Source organism: Sardina pilchardus, chromosome 14 (assembly GCF_963854185.1).
Source record: "Sardina pilchardus chromosome 14, fSarPil1.1, whole genome shotgun sequence".
NCBI classification, from domain to species: domain Eukaryota; kingdom Metazoa; phylum Chordata; class Actinopteri; order Clupeiformes; family Clupeidae; genus Sardina; species Sardina pilchardus.
This window is the reverse complement of record NC_085007.1, coordinates 3,876,939-3,894,438: the sequence shown is the minus strand read 5'-3', so window position 1 is coordinate 3,894,438 and position 17,500 is coordinate 3,876,939. Positions and strand designations below refer to the sequence as shown.

Sequence of the window (17,500 nt, the reverse complement as noted above, 5' to 3'; positions counted from 1 at the left end):
TGGGGCACCTGCACTGTACAGCGGCGACCCGGGTTTGATTCCTGGCCCGTGTTCCTTTCCGGATCCAACATCTACTCTCTCTCTCTCTCTCTTCTCTCTCTCTCTCTCTCTCTCTCTCTCTCTCTCTCTCTCTCTCTCTCTCTCTCTCTCTCTCTCCCTCTCTCTCTCTCTCTCTCTTTCTCTCTCCCATTCACTTCCTGTCGTTCTTCTCTGTCCTATCTCGTTAAAAGGCATAACAAGCCCGAAATATCTTTATATTAAAAAAATCGCTTTGGAAAATCACGAGGATATGAGTTAAACACTATCTGTGCTAACTGCATGCGACACCAGGGAGTGAGTGAGTGAGTGAGCATCAGCAAAAAAAAAAAAAAAAATTCAGTTTGATGACTTTGTTTTCCGTTCGAATGTCCCGTCCCGTCCGGGTGTGATGCGACACTGTCCCGCGCTGGACAATGTGTTGCAACGATTTGAGCAGCGCTTTTGTTGGATGTCCTGTTTCTGTTTTCTTTTAGTCACTTGCGTTGAAATGTTTTTTTGGGGGGGCCAAGAAACACAACACAATAGAACTGGCATATTAAAAATGGATCCAGTGAGCACAGAGAGCAGGCAGTGCTATAAGTGACAGTCTGGCAATCCCATGTGGTCAGGACAAGCTGCGGGTGACCTGAAATTCATGAGGGTCGTTTAGTAGATTAGATTAGATTAGATTCAACTTTATTGTCATGATCATGCAGAGTACAAGTACAAAGACAACGAAAAATTTGCGTCTAACCAGAAGTGCAAAAAAGCAGAAAGTGCTATGGGATATACAGTAGAGGTGGTATAAGCAGACGGCGCAGTATAAACAGCATGAGACATACAGCGCAGTGTAGGCAGTAGGCAGTAGTCTACAGTTGGTTTATAGAAGGTGACATACTGTATAAATATGTGCAGTGTTTTAGCAATTAGCTTATATGAGTAGAATTAATATGGCTATGGAATATGAGTAATGTATGCACAGCATGCACAGATATGTGCAATGAAATAGCAGTAACATTATAACAGTAGTAAGGATAATATAGATATACTGTATGCAGTGTATTAACGGAATATATTATAAGAAAAACAGAATAGATATTCCGTTTGTACAGCTATGTGCAGAGTGGTAGCAATGGCATTGTAGTGCAAAAACAGTAACATTATAAAGACAAGTGTATGTGCAGGATGAATAGTAGAATGGCTATGCAGTGTAATTATATCATGTACTGTACATCTGTAAATAAATAGAACACCATAGGTGGGATTGGGTAGTGCAATTGTCTGGCGGTCGTGTGTGTGTGTGTGTGTGTGTGTGTGTGTGTGTGTGTGTGTGTGTGAATTCCTTGTCAAGATTGCCATCAGTGTGAGGATTGTTCGGTGTGAGGAAGTGCTCTGGAGATCATGGAGAATGAAGATTGTTCCGGGTGAGATAGTGTTCAGGAAATCACGAACATTGTTCCGGGTGAGTGAGGTATTCAGGTATTCAGAGAGATTTCAGTAGAATTCAGAAAACAGAGTCCACATTGTCTTTTCCCCTTGGTCACGTGACCTTAACTGAGTTCAGACACAGATACACATTATTTCAAAATATCAAATGTCAAATGTTGCAAAAATATCAAATGTCAAATTACGTCCGGTGCATCTGTCACTCTGATGATTGAAAATGGAACCACGTGTCGATGGGGAAAAAACTAAAGTTCCCCTGCTCTGGAAATGTGGTAGGCTATCATTGCGGTTAGAGGCCTACAATTAGGGGACAGTTGTACGAGCAGTTGTCATTCAACTTGTGTGTACATCTGTGCGAGAGAAAGCAAAACCGCCTGAGTGACAATATTTAATGTAATAAAGTGAATTCCAGCAACTGTCCTTAAAGAACATAGCATAGATAATTGAGCATTGTATTAAGTCAGAAGCCAAATTATTCTTCCTGTTCAATACATGTCTTCAGATCAGTGATTTACACCTACCTGCTCCACCACTATACACAAAAACAAGCTGAATTTTGTACAGTAGTTGATTATAATTTAATTTTGGGCCTGCCCTTACAGTCTGACGAGGGGTTGGGGTGCGTGTGGTTGCAGATCGTGCATGTGGGTGGGCCCTATCATCTCAAAATCTGACATGACCTCAGGTCAAAGAAAGGTTGCAATAAACAAGCCCACTAACATGCCGCAGTATCGTTATTCTACAATCTCTCATTTCAAATGTGTCTTTTTTCCCCTCACATGGAAATGTTTAGCTCAGTGAAATTCAGTTTCTCTCGGGTTGACACCACACATGGCGAGCTCAGTTTAAACCACAGCTCCAGCCGTGTATTGCGTTTCCTTTATTGCGAGAAGAGCAGAAATGACAAGGGGGAAGCTCACAGTCCCCCACGGCCCAGCACGCCATGCCTCTATGTGTGAGAACGTCTCTTATCAGTCGCCTGGCTCTTCCGGAGCCGCAGAAGGTCATCGAGGTGCAATACTTCTCTCTCTCACAGGACCTCATGAGTCTGGCAAAGCAGCTGTGACACCGTCATACTGCGCCATATCTCTCTCCGCCTTAAATGCAGGCCCTGGCGTTAGGCAATGTGCTGGGTTATCACATTTATAACAAGATGGAGGCTGACATGAGGAGTTACACAGAAACGTTATTTTGTTTCATGTTGTCCGTGTCAGTGAGTTCATGAATACAAAGATAGTTCAAAGTTTCGTTTTTACGGTTTTTCGCTTGCGTGTACATTTAAAGTATCAGTACTGATGATGGAGGCACTCCGTCAATGAGAGAATACTAGGCATTTTTTCCTTTGTACGAGCTGCACCTGGGAGGAGAGCACAATCCACCCCCCCACCCCCCCACCCCCTCCTCCACCTTCTCTCAATCCTCCCCTGTGTGCGGTGAGTCCCAGGCTAGCAGCGACCTTCACCTATCCAAAATACCCCCGAGTTCAGAATAAGGGCTGCATTCTAGAATAAGGGCTGCATTCTAGAATAAGGGCTGCATTCTAGAATAAGGGCTGCATTCTAGCTAGCTAGGAGCCAAAGCCACATAGACAGCCAACATGGAGGTCACGGCACGGCAAGGGAAGTGGAAATGGACTTGTATGGCTTTGTGCAAATTTAAAGTCAATCAGTATGTTCCTGTAGTGAATCTGAAGAAGACCACACGGTCGAAACGTCATTATTCTGTGCTAAAGAAAAGAAAATAAAACTAAAAAGAAGGATTTCAAGTGTGCAAACCTTTTTCCATTTTTTATGATTTACCCTTGTTCTGCACCTTGACCTGGGATGTGCACTAACTTTTTCACTAACCATTTGTGCAATCTGCGACCACGTCTGTACCCATTTCAGTTCAGACACTGTGCACTGAAAGACTGATGGGCTGAAGAGTGTTAGGCAGAAGGGTGTGTAGGAGTCCAAAGCAGAGGCAGACATGCTGTAATCCAGACCCTCCGAATCCAAATCTTTTACATCTTTGAACATCACATTAGAATAAAGTCAGCGTTGCGGCCCCACGCAGCTCAGTCTTAGAGCCGGCCTGCGGTGTGTTTAGGATCAGACCCTGTCAGGTTAAGTGCCAGGCGGAGTTTACAAGGCAGAGGTGTTCCTCCGAGTGTAGGCAGGAACCGACTCCACAGAACCAGTAGGTTGGTTCCCAGGGCACAGACGTTTTGAAACAGGGGTTGGAATTTTGAAAGCGTAAACGTTTTGAAAACGTTTCTTTTCACACGCACACGCTTCAACAACAAGTCGGCAGTGTTTACACAGCCGCCCTCTCCACCCTCGCCCTCTCCGCCAGACAAAGCGCCCGTTGACTTCCTTCGCTCCCTCCGCAGCCGAGAGCTGCTCAGCAGAGCGTGCGGTGCGGCGTTGTCGCTTCGTTGTCGGCGTCTCAGCGGCCGTCCCCTGCCTCGCTGCCCCTCTGCAGAAAGAAGGCCAGTCAGAGGACGCAACCCCCCTGACCCCCCTCGGCCCTCCGTGTGGCACAGGAAACAGGGCTGTTGTTGTTTAGACAATGGGGGCAATGGGGGCCTGAGGTGGACTGAAGCGTGGTGAAGTGGAGTGGAGTGGAGGGGAGGGAAAGGGGGGAGGGTTGCCATTCATGCAGGAGAGTCCTTGGAGAGGCAGATGAGGCTTTTCTTACCCATTAGCCTAGAGCCTGTGGAGGAATGTTTAGTTTAGTGTATTTTTTAGTTAAGCTTAGCATTTTACATGACCCAAGATGATGACATGCGGCACAAACAACAGTCAACAGCTAACAGATCCAATACAGAATCAAGCCTCGTTCAGGCCAGATCCAATACAGAATCAAGCCTCATGCAGGCCAGATCCAATACAGAATCAAGCCTCGTGCAGGCCAGATCCAATACAGAATCAAGCCTGGTGCAGGCCAGATCCAATACAGAATCAAGCCTCGTGCAGGCAGAATCCAAACCAGATGGAGAGAAACCACCTCAGCTGCACTTTCGAACTCTGTTTCTGGGCTCTGGAACCCTGATTTGGGCTGAGGTCTGTTCCAGACTCAAATCTGTCCAGTGGTAGGGGACCCTGTCTGTTCTAGGCTCTGATCTGTTCCGAGTTCTGGAACACTGTTTTGGGTTTTGGTCTGTTTTGTTCCAGATTTGAGTTAGGGTCGGAACCCTGTTCTGGGCTCTAGTCTGTTCCAGGTTTGAGGTAGGATCGGAACCCTGTCCTGGGCTCTCATCTGTTCCAGGTTTGGGTTAGGGTCGGAACCCTGTTCTGGGCTGTGGGCTGTTCTTGGCTCTGATCTGTTCCAGGTTTGGGTTAGGGTCGGAACCCTGTTCTTGGCTCTGATCTGTTCCAGGCTTGGGTTAGGGTCGGAACCCTGTTCTGGGCTCTTCTCTGTTCTCTCTCCAATCAAAGGCAGCCCCTGCGGGTTGGGCTGGAGTTTACGAGCCAAAGGATCTGAGAGATCTCTCCCATCTGTTGTGCATCTGACGCTACACAGCACTGCCGTGGCTCTGCTGGAACAGATGCAACTGCCTTGCGGATTATCTATCGTCTATTTGTTCTTCGTGCATAGCATTTCTAACTCGGCCGTGCAAGACTGACTCAGTGTGTGACTCAGATTGACTGAATCAGTGAAACAAAATGTATGATTTGTCACTGATGTTAAGAACAGTAGTGACTGACATCGTTTGGAGTATTATTCACACCCTCTATGATATCATCCATCACTTTCACCGATCTCCTCTTGAGTGATGCAAGCAGTTGCATTGTTTTCCATTGTTCTGAAATGTTGAAACTTTTCACCCGTAAGCCTTTTGCTGACATGCTTTATGATAGCTTTACCGGACTTGTAAAGCTTGTCTTTCTCAGCCCAGAGGAAGTTGGTCCGCGGCAGAGAGACGGACAAATGGAATTTCCATACTGGCTTTACACAGGGTCAGCATCACTTCCTGTGACTGACCCCGCCGTGCCACCATGTTTGTTTTCCATGCTGTCGCTGCTATCTTAACCAGGAGCCATGGGCCAGGGAGGAAGTCAGGGAGAGAGGTGGAGATGTCTGTCCCTTACCTCACATCTGCTGGACAGATGACGCAAGCCGGCGGCCTCTCTCAGGATAATGTCAAATGAGCTATTCCTGATTTCTCCCAGGAAGCGCTATCGGAGATGGAAAAATGCCACGATCGGTCGGCCCATCTGCCCCGGCTATTTGCCCCGGGGCAGCAGACAGTGATTATTACCCCAGCGCTCAGCATCACTTCTGTTTTGTTTGTTTGTTTGTGTGTTCGCTAGAACTGTCTGATAGTGTTTTCTGACATCTCGACGTAGCTATGTGTTCCCTGCTGAAATACAAATAGGCTTCTTTTGTGGCCTTGATACTGCTGTTTTAAATGAATCATCAGTGGCAGACTTGACTGCATGCCAAGACTTGACAAGACCTAGTGGTAGGTTATGCTATGACTTGGCTATATTGTTTTTTTTCTTGTCATAATTGCAGAACTGAGAAGCCTTTTCAACCATATGTGACTGAGAAATCCCTGAGATCCCTTATCCTTTTTTCCTAAGAGAGAAGTCACTTTCTCTCTGATCTGGTTCTATCTGTGCATCTGTAACCAAAAGACAGATAAATGAGATCAAATTAATGTGGACAGTTTGAAATGGATTGGAAGCCGGGCGACTCACAATCACCTCATTCACTCGTCCTCTTGCTTTCTGCCTGGAAGTCAGGGAGACGGAGGGGGGTTGGGGGGGGGGGGGTGTTACTCTGAATGATCTCACAAAACAGCTCTGTGTCCGCTAATGTGCAGAGCGAGAATTGGCGGCCAGGGGGTTTCATCGAAAATTGCTGCGAAAACAAGGTCTGCATGTCAAATGCAGAACAAATGGACTTGGTCCTGTGGCCAGTGCGCTGATCCAGGCGTTTGCGTGAAACCATGCAAGGCATGTGTGTAGCTGCGTCACAGGTGCCGAAATCTTGGAGGGGTTCATACCCCCCTCCCACCCCCCACCACCACCCAATTTGCTCCCCCTTCTCCCAACCCTCCATTCTCCACATGTCTGCATAGCTGAGAATAATATAAAAAAAAAAGACATTCTCTCATCGAAATGGCCCGCATGCCTGTGAGGACTTAACAAGCAAAGACAGTTGCTGCTTATGGAATGTCCGTCTTTCAAGGATCAAGTTCAACAGCCCCACGAGCTGTTATGACCCCTGCTAATGCCCCGTGAGTCATCCTTCGATTAATCTAAATTTTATAATGACTAGGCCCTCTGTCCCATTTCATGAAGTCAGCGCTGATAAAGACCGGTGTCACTGTTTGTGTGTGTGTGTGTGTGTGTGTGTGTGTGTGTGTGTCACGCGCTCTCAGGGCAGTTCCAGCTTCATCATCACATCACAACATAACACACAGCTTATGACAGGACAACATGGCTATCGCCTGCGGCAAAAAATAACCACGCTAGCTCAATATTTTCATCCACACCCTGTTCCCCTCTCTCTCCCTCTTTCTCTCTCTCTCTCTCTCTCTCAGATTCAGATTCAGATTCAATGTGCTTTATTGGCATGACAAGGGGTATACTTATATTGCCAAAGCAATCAGAACAGAAGTACAATAGTAGTACAATACTACTATAGTAGTACAATAGTAGTACAATACGTGGCTCTCTCTCTCTCCCTCTCTCTCTCTCTCTATCTCTCTCTCTGGTCTCTGAGAGGACACGGTGGAAAGAACAACTCGCAGTGCTGTCGAGGACTTTCTGGAAACCACCGCGAGGCTAGTTAACAGCAGGGCTTTTTTTTTTTTTACTGTCGTTTCTCCAGGCTCTGGTCTGGCAAAGGCCACAGATAAAGAAAAAAGCTGACCAGCATAGCACAGTACAGCACAGCACAGCACAGCACTGGCGGTGGCTCTATGGTCAATGTCTGCTCTTTCTCCCACGGAAAAAAAGGGAGTGAAGACATTATTATTTGTTGGGGCAGTAAATGGGGTCTGTGTTCACGGGCATTACTAGCATGCATTTGCCCCTTGTTCGTCCACAAGGGACTTGTGCTCAGGCAGGCGGCCTTTGAGCAGTAATGGCCACAGGGTCTAATTGTGCAAGGTGACCCGTGAGGAAGTCATAAATCGAAATCCTGTTTTGGAGTCAGCGCTGCGCTTTGAGTGGGTGCCAGTTTAAATACCCCAAGTTGAAGTCAGCACAGTACAGAGCATGCAGCGTTTGCCGTCAGGGGATCTTAGCTACACTGGACAGCATTGTTTACTCCCTAACAAGTGGTGCTGAAGAAAAACCTTCCAGCCTCTTTTTCTCTCCCCCCGTTTCTCAACATCTTTCCTCCGTCCGCGCTCCACCACCTTCATTTTCTTTGAACAAAATGGTGCACTTCTGTTGGCATGAAATGGTGTGTTTACCCTGGTGATGTACAGCATGTGGCATGTTTCAAGTCGGAATTAAATGTTGCAACTTAATAAGTCAGCGTGCACAAACGCTTTTCTTTCACAGCTAGCGCCAAGTTAGCGCCAAGTTATGTCACTCTTGGATGATCGATTGCTCTTTATTGTCATGAAATAGTGCTTGTTTATATTTCTCCAGCACACAATTCCCTTGACCACATGTGTTTGCGGTGTGGTCATTTGTGAGGGCGAGAATTATAGTAAGAAATGAGGCTGCGTCTCATGACACTTGTCAGAGGAAATGTTTCAAATTAGCTGTTAAACCAGAGGCCAACTGGAAAATATATGTTTGGTCTTGAGGTTTCTTTTCTCGTCCGTGTGGGATATCGGCGCTTACCACAAATGTGCACTATCACTTTTGGCGGGGAAGTCGTTTCTGCGAGGCATCTCTGGGCCCTCATGGGAAAGAGGCAGTCCATTACAGGGAGTCACGTACTGTGCTCGGGGAAGATGGGCAGGGTTGGGGGTTAACTTAATTACCCCCAGTCATTGTTACAGGAACCTCGCGGAGAAGCCCACAAAAGAGGTTTTATTACGCCGAGCTGGTGTCACTTTCAGGATGTTGAACCAAAGTGAACTGAAATGTTATTTGTGATGTCACTCTGTAAGTGTTTTCCATTTCCGAGATCGAAAAGGTGCATTTGTTTGGTGTGCATGTGTATGTGTGTGTGTGTGTGTGTGTGTGGTGGCAAATTGTTTTTTTTTCTGAGCCCTTTACTGTAATGCCCATATTTCCTGTCATTTGTCTTTCCATGCAGTGAAATACTGGTGTAGTGTAGTCAGGAGATGACCTGAGATACACTCTGATAAGTCTCAAGTTCATATTGTAGCGCATGTTGTTTTGATTTATAGCTCATGCTTAGACGGGATCCCGTATATCAGCTCTGAGCTCCTAAATAAACTAACCTGATCCAATATTATCTTATACACAAATTATTTTGATCCCATATATATCAAAAAAGAAACAAATTGCCCTCTTGTAAGCTAGTATGATCCCAAACCAAAAACAATATGACCGTTTGCTGTTATAAGGATTTTTTTTACTGAATGACTTGGCCTCTGGACAGCATTGATCAGATTAAACGAATCCTCTTCTTCAGCAAATCAAATATCACTCATGTTGTTTTCTGAGTTGATGTAACTCTAAGCTACCTTAGAGTTAAAATACTTAACACTGAGATTTCACTGCACACCCAGTAGTCTCCAAAACATGTTGGCTGAAGCTATGACATCCAGACACATATTTGGATCTGTATACGGGTCATGTGACCTGGGTCAAACCAATTAGGTCTATCTGAGCTCACCATGTCAAAATGTCGCCAGAACGTTTTTTTGCTGCATTGGTCCCACTCCACACACTCATCAAATGTGTCCACCACATGACAGATGTTGTTTTGTTTTGTGAATTATGAAGGAATTGTGTACTGCTGTTTGAGTGACCCCTTTGAATATTCGATGCCACTCAAAGCCTTGCCATTATTTTGATTTCAGCTACAGTAATTTCCTGCATATAAGCCGCAGGACAGGGTTTTATGCAAGTTAAAAGAAACAAAACCATATTAACACCATATTAACTGCCCCCCTGTATTAACCTCATAGCGTAAGAAATTTTGCAAAATCAATACTGTAAGTCGCGGCTAATAGTCGGGAAAGTTGTACACTTTGTGTGAACACAGGATGCTCCATGATGTTTTTTTTGTTTTTTACCATTGTTTGTTACTGCTTGTAGACATATTTTTGGACACTGCATTTTGTAAACAGCTGTCTTATCATGGCCTCCTGTTCCAAATTAGCCATTTGTGCCGTTCCCATGGAATCACTACGGGGCATCATTCTCATAGTCTACTGCTTAATTTGGATCCCACAGCAAAGCTGGTTGAGGGAACAGTGGTGAATGTAGTGCTCGCCTCCATCCCTTATTTATATAGGGGCAAGAAGTGCGCCCAGGGGAATCTAGCATAAAGACAGAGCGCAAAGCAAACACGTGGACGGGGCGCTGGGATTGCTGGAGGAAATTAAAGTCCCCCTCCACTCCCCTCCCTATCTCCTTGTAAGACTCCAGAGCACCTAAAAGTCAGCTTTGAACAGCTTCCCTCCCCCCCCTCTGCTTGCCTGACTTGCTGGGGAGATGGGGGAAAACGTTGTGGAAAGGCCATGTTGCTAGCAGCTTATTGGGTTTATCTAACTCCTGAGAGTCGCCACATAGCTTTCAAGTGATGTAAAGTGCGCGAGAACAGCTGCGTTTGCTAACAGAAAGCAGAGCCCTCGCAAATATCTGCTCTTGTACAAAATAACTTCTGTAGCCAAAATATTTATCCCCCTTCTGACAGACTGGAGAGGAGAGCAGAGTCGTGCGGGTAATAAGGCCGATAGTGTTATGAGTCGATCAACATGTTTTTTTGTTTTTTTTTTCACAAAGTTAAAAGTGAATCAGAGGAAAGAAACACAATTCTGTCAGTTTGGCCGTAACTTTTTGAACAGTAATTTCAGTTCTTCGCTTGCCAAGCTCCGTTTGTGTTGATAAAGGCCAAAGTCCCGTTTATGTGATGTTTTGACAGGGCCACAGGGTCTGGGGTTAGAGTGGGATTGTTTTGGACGTTTCGACTCATCGTAACAAATATGTTATTTAAGTTTGGCACGTCCAGAGTGAGTTATGTCATTTCTACTCATCGTAACATATGTTATTTAAGTTTGGCACGACCAGAGTGAGTTATGTCATTTCTACTCATCGTAACATATGTTATTTAAGTTTGGCACGACCAGAGTGAGTTATGTCACTTCTTGGTTTGGACAGAGGGTGGGGGCAGAGAGGGAGTGTCAGAATAAATACCATTCAGACGTTCCCAGAGCTGACAAATATTCCTGTTCGTAATGCTATCTGGAGGGACTTTACAGACGTATAAGACTTTTATTATACATTTATTATACATTGATACTGTATATATCAACGCCAGTGTTGTCAGTGTGTCCCAGCTTTGCATGCCTCTTGCCTGAACTCTGTATCTGGGCTTGTATGTTTAGATGCAATGATGCCATCTGTAATGCTGATGTCTTTGTTAACCTTTACTTCAAGAAACAATTCAATTATTGCATGCATGCATGTCGTCTTTCAGGTTGTGGGGATTTTGAGTCGAAGCGAGTTTTGATAATAGTATATTGATTGGAATGGAGCTAACGACACTTGTAAATTACGATTCCCATGAAATATCTGGGAAGTCTAATAATTATGTTGCTGTTTCATGGTTTCACAGATCATTTAGATTTTTTTTTTTCTGCCATGTGTGACATTCACTTACACTACTTCAAAAAAATAGCTAGGCTACTGATCAGATAATTTATATGATATATGATATGATATAACATTATGTTATATTATATCATACTGTATTATATTATATTATATTATATTATACAGCCATTTGCCCATGTTGTGTGAGTCCGGTTTTAGTATTTGAACCATTATGGATGCTGAGGTGCCTGCTTGATAACCCAGTGAAATGCTCGTGAAGGCTGTTTTATTGGTGACGTTTCCTGGATGCAAATGTCGCTTTGTTGGTGATTTTACCATTTTGGATGGTTGTGTATATTGGCCACAGTGAGAAATCCTCCACCTACAGTACTAGGAATTCAACACCTATCCTGTGCACAGTACATCCACACAACCTCTAATCCTGTCTCTCTGCTCTCCCGTCAGGCGCCTTCATCATCTGCTGGACCCCTGGCCTAGTGCTGCTGCTGTTGGATGTCTTCTGCACCGACTGCAACGTGCTCTCCTTCGAGAAGTTCTTCCTGCTCCTGGCCGAGTTCAACTCGGCCATGAACCCCATCATCTACTCGTACCGCGACAAGGAGATGAGCGTCACCTTCAAGCAGATCCTGTGCTGCCAGAGGCAGGAGAACGTCAACGGCACCGCCGAGGGCTCCGACCGCTCGGCCTCGTCCATCAACCACACCGTCCTCAGCGCCCCTCACAACAACGACCACTCAGTGGTGTGAGGGGTCCGGCTGGAGTCCGGGGCGCATCCGGCCCAGACGAGGCCAAAGCAGAGAGCCGTGGTGGAGATGCTTGATTGACAGGCAGGGATTCAGGTGTTTCAGCGGCAAAGACTTTTTTTTCTTTCTTTTGTAATTTTTTTCTTTCAGTGTTTTGTAAGGGTTTTTTTAAAAATGTTTTTGTTTGTTTTTTGGTTGTGTTTTTTGTTTCGTTTTTTATTATTTTGGATGAAAAAAATTGTTGACACTATGAACTATTTAAGGATTTGTCTCTCTGTGATGTGAAGGATAAGCCAGTATAACCGCTTCCACTAGATTCCGTCCATTTTCACATTCCTCAGTGTTGTCAAAGTCGGAAGAGTTATAGATGAAGGAGGGAGAACCTGATCAGAGTCGGAAGACTTATAGATGAGGAAGTAAGAACCTGGCCAGTGATTAAAACATCCTTCAGAGCTGGGTGTGAAGTGCCGAGATCTGGCTGTACACCTGTGGGGAAGTCTCAAGATTAAAAAGCAGAGTGCTAGCTGCGCCATCTGACCACTGCACTGAGGAAAAGATGAAATGCTAATGCTAGATTTTTCTTGTGATGCTAATTTCCATAAAATGTAGCTGTCACAGAATTCCGTCTCCTCCCGTCAATGTGCTCTGCATTGAGAACCTTGTGTTAATAATCAGAATGCCCAATTATGTCACATAATTATACGTTTCCAGGTCTTACTCAGGACGGCGATCTAGCTAACACAGAAATCTCCTTTTGTAAGATGAGGAAGTGATTGAAGGTTGCTATTTTTATTTCTTTTATTTCTTATGCATTTCATTTTTGGTGCTGTGACCATTATTCTTTTTTCACTGATAGAAAGAAATCACAGAAAAAACCAAACAAACCAAACAAACAAACAAAAAACATTTTGGATACTTTGGATACCTTGTCAGATAGTGTAGCTAATTCTAGCATTAAGAACCAATGCATAGTGTTACCAAGTCCATTAAGGCACCCATGGTGTCTGTTGGAACTTCTGACTGAAGAGTTAGGATCCAGGATCTGGGCCACATAAGGATCCAGATTAGGATCCGGATTAAGATCCAGATGCGGACCACATTCCAAAATCAGATTCTATCCAGATTATCTGGTTACGGACATACTGTAGACTAGACATACCACCACAAGCCTTAATCCAGTTAATGTGTCACCACCACAAGCTGCCACATGGCTGAAATGGGTGACATCCCAGTCATGCCTTATCCTGAGGGATTGCACCATAGAGTTGATGTTTTTAGTGGTAAAGCTAATGTTGATAAAACGTTATTCTGTACAATTCTTCTTTTTGTATGAGTACAACAGTGATGTTGACAAACAACATTACCAAAGGATTGAAGGCCTTCTAGAAAATTAAACTTGAATTTTGATATTTATATTCATTGTTAATGAACAAAATATGAAGAATTTAATTGATGACTGAAAATTTAGTTGTGACCAAATTCCAAATGTAAACAAATTTGACTTAGTTTAAATGGCTCCATTTAAATATTTCGTTTAACAATACAGTAGCTGTATACAGAACTGCTTGCAGCATTTTATCGTTTGATTTTGCACTACACTGGTCAGTATTGGATGCATGAGACCACTGGCAAGTGGCTTTAACATTTGAGCGAAACTGCTCTTTTTTCCCACTTAGCTACTTTGTGCTTTTACGTTTCCATTCCTTGAGCAAAACTGCTCTATCCCACTTAGCTTTATAATGCCTGGACATTTCATTCATTGAGCGAAAGTCCTCTATCCCACTTAACCACATTGTGCTTGTACGTTTTCATTCATTGAGCAAGACTGCTCTTTCCCACTTAGCTATGTAATGCTAGTATTTTTCCATTCTTTGAGCAAAACTGTTCTCTCCCACTTCGCTACATTGTGCTTGTAAGTGATCATTCTTTTTCTTTGCACTGACATGATGACTTCCTGCTTTAGCAGCAACACATGTTTGAACTGCTTAGCCACAGTCAATGATGGGCTTCATTAACTGTACTGTGTATCATCTTTATTTCCTTCAGTCTGTTCTTCCAGTCCTTTGAATGAATGCTATCTAACAATCTAGTTGACTGATATTTCACCTAAACACCTGTTACTCTTTCCTTACCATGTAAACCATGTTTGTAGATTTGGTATAGCTGTCTTACTAACCCGAAACATATTCAGGGACTCAAAGTCACGGACTGATTAACACGCAATACCTACCACATTTTTTTTTCTATCGCTTTTTAATTCCTGTTGAGTGTTAACATGGACCCGCATGGACATCATCCTTTATAAGGCTTGTAAATGTGATGGTTGTAATTACAGATTACTAAATTGACAGGGAGGCTACAGTCGGGGCATGTAACTGAAACGTTCCATTCGCTTCAAAAGTACCTTCTACTATTCACCTTATTCTGCGTGCAGACAGGGAGGGCGCCATCTTTGTCCACGTGTGTCTGATCTTCCCGTTGAGCAGTGGCTAGGCGCTACATCATCATATCCACTACTGTGTCCAATTCTAACGGTTACGGTGTTCTGTCAAACTTTACAGTACATGAGCAAAACATGTAAAGTTTTATTTTTTACACTGAAAACTGCTAAGCGAGCTAACCAAACCCCAACATGGCTAAAAGACAGTCAGCAACGCTCGTGTTTACATTAGCTAACTATTGCCAACACCTTTACTTTACGTGACCTAAAAATGCTACTGGTCTAGATGACTGGCATCATATGTTATGGGTCATCCAAAAATTAGGAACGTTTATTTAGGATTTTGGTGACTTAAGACATTTCTGTTGTACACCTTTCCTATCTAAATATAATGCATGACTACCAAACCTATTGCCTCATTTTAGACAGTAATGCTAGCATTTTAAACAGTAAACAATCAGGTCATGTATTGGGTTTTGGGTAAAAAATAAAGAAAGCACTTTATAAGAATATATTAAGACAATTATGTATTGACATACTGTGCTGAGAATGGCCAATCCATCTCTAAAATATATCTCCATACAATACAGGAGGCCATCACCGCATATCATCTACCTACCCCATAGAGGTCAATAGCCTTGGGTGGCAAAGTACAATCTTGCCTGATGGCGTTTTTCGTTTCCTCCCAAGTTAGCCTCTCCATCCTCTTCCGATGTGTTATCCCCAATGAAGCTAACTAGCCGGAACTAGCCGACCGGAACTTTGAGCACAAGGTGGAAGAAAATAAATTTCTAAAATGGGCGTGGCAGAATAAGGTGAATAATCAATGCAACTACAGTAGCTATATACTAGACATGATATCGGTGCGTACGTTCAAAAAAAAAAAAAGATTACGCCACATTAGTGGAGCGCTTCAGTTGCAAACCCTTTGTAGCAAGGTGTGAGAGTATGGACCATGTTTTAGTCTCCTCCTGTTGCTCCCTGTGAGTTTGACTTTTTGTCGGAGCCATCCAGTGTCTGAACTTACGCTTTTAACACACCTGTACTGGTGCTAGTGTTGTGGTTGTGCCACCTGCATTTTTTTTAAAAACTGTTTTGTCTGAAATATCTTATTTTGGATGGGTCATTGAGGTCTTCTTTAATACAAACTTCAAGTGCTGCACCTGATGTTGGTGCCCCTAGTAAGCCTACCAAGGGCAGCCTGCTTCGCCTACAGCAAGGCCTGCCTCAATCGTCTAGTTTACATCTATAACCACAGCAATGTAATCACAAGCAAAGCAAACTGAATGACAAGTCTAGTCTGTGTGTCGGTCTGTACTTCATATATCCATGTATGTATGTACGTATGTATGTAATATATGTGTATATATTCCATGTTATTCAAGAAGGGAATCTTACTGTCCAGATTGCAAACAGAACTGGATTATGTATTTTGTTCTGTTAAGCAGTTGAGCAACTGAAGGACTCGCTCAAAAAAAATGTAAAAAAAAAATCTTTTATCATATTATAATGTCCTCCCGTGCCACACATTGTGTCTTCTTTCTCCAAATTCTATTTACAGTCACTAAGTGTTTTTATTTCCATGTCAGTTGTCAGAGACTAAAGCAACGTGTGACTAACCATTTTGTTTTTATCTTAATTCTGGCACTAGGAGTCTTAGCTTGAGTGATGGATCTTTCCAATTATGTTGCAAAGGATGAACTTGTCATAGTGACGTCTTAGTACAAATTTTGAGTTGTAAATGTCTGTTCAAAATGTTATAGCCCAAAGAAAGGAAAGAAATCAATGATATTAGTCTGCTTAGATATTTTTTTATATGTTTTCCTTATATCCTTATATAAGTTTTTTCAGTCCCAAATGTCCAGCAATGAATGACTGTACAGTTTATTTCTCTGACATTGTCTTTCAATCAGATGCCTTCGTCTAAAGAAAAATAAACCTCTATAGTATCATAAGGTCCTGCTGTGTGTGCATGTGTTTATGGGTCTTCCTTTTGATTGTTTGGAGAACGCTGTGTGTGCTTTTTGGCTACATCAACAAAACACAATGGAGAAAAGGAGTTTTTTTTGTTTTTTCACACACGCACTTCAGCTATACAGGTGATTGATTTGTAGCATGTGTGTCCCCCGTGAACTCTCATGTGGCTGCACGCATCCAAGCCCAGCGCTGCTGAAAGAGAGTTCCCCTCCAACCGGCAGGAAGTTCCTGCTGGCACGGCCGAACGCGCCCGGCCCGCTGAGTGAGGGGGATGTCACGCTGTCACTCTCGCCGCCGCGTCCTGCTCCAGACCGCATGCAGTGGCCTCTGGAGCGCCGGTGCTCCAGCTGGGGCCGGACGCGGGCCACTATCGGCCCAGAGTCGCACCGTGCCATGGCTGGGGTCCATCCCAGATTTCACTCAGCTCTTGTCCAGAGACTGATTGTGCTCTAGCAAGGCCAACCTAGTGTGACCTGACCTCCCTTTGTACACTTGTCTGAGCTGATAGAGGCTCACAGTAGATAGATAGATAGATAGATACAGTAGATAGATACTTTATTGATCTATCTATCTATCTATCTATCTATCTATCTATCTATCTCCAGTACATGTCGGGCACTCATTCATTCATTCATTCATTCATTCATTCATACATCTGTTACTTTTAATACAAATGTAATGTCTGTTGTTATCCTATATGTTGTAAGTTTCTTTCAATTAAAAAAAAGTCCCTGCTTGCAAAGTAAACATAAACATACATTTCACACACACACAACAAGATTTGAACAAATCAATGAGAAAAAGTGATGAATTTCAAAGGACCAAAAGCGTAATTGATAAATAAATTAATAATTTGCTACTGTGTGCGGGAGTCTTCTGCAACACATGACAGGTGTGGAAAAGTCTTTTGTTTTTTGGAACTAATGAGTAAGGAATGCTTGGTATGCGAGGTACAGGACCAGTGTCCGTTCCTCTGGACAGTCCTCTGAGTCTCACTCTGGCCACGAATACTGTTCTAACCCACTGCAGCTGTGACCTGCATTCCACACGATTTGCTCTGCCCCTGAAAAATATTTGATTTTGGACAGTCAACCCCCATTGCCGCCAGCGAATATACAGTACAGTAATGATTTATAGTTTGTGGTGTTTTCCCTAAAAGAGGAGAAATAAAA

General features: G+C 43.6%; 1 protein-coding gene across 1 annotated transcript in view; it reads left to right on the top strand.

Moving 5' to 3' along the window:
• lpar1 (lysophosphatidic acid receptor 1) overlaps nucleotides 1-16,300 on the top strand; it is a 37,439-nt gene extending 21,139 nt beyond the window's left edge. The window contains exon 3 of the mRNA XM_062554667.1: nucleotides 11,613-16,300. Within this exon, the coding sequence (XP_062410651.1) occupies nucleotides 11,613-11,914 (302 nt within the window). The 3' untranslated portion in view covers nucleotides 11,915-16,300. The remainder of the gene's footprint in view (nucleotides 1-11,612) is intronic.
• Nucleotides 16,301-17,500: the final 1,200 nt, after the last annotated feature.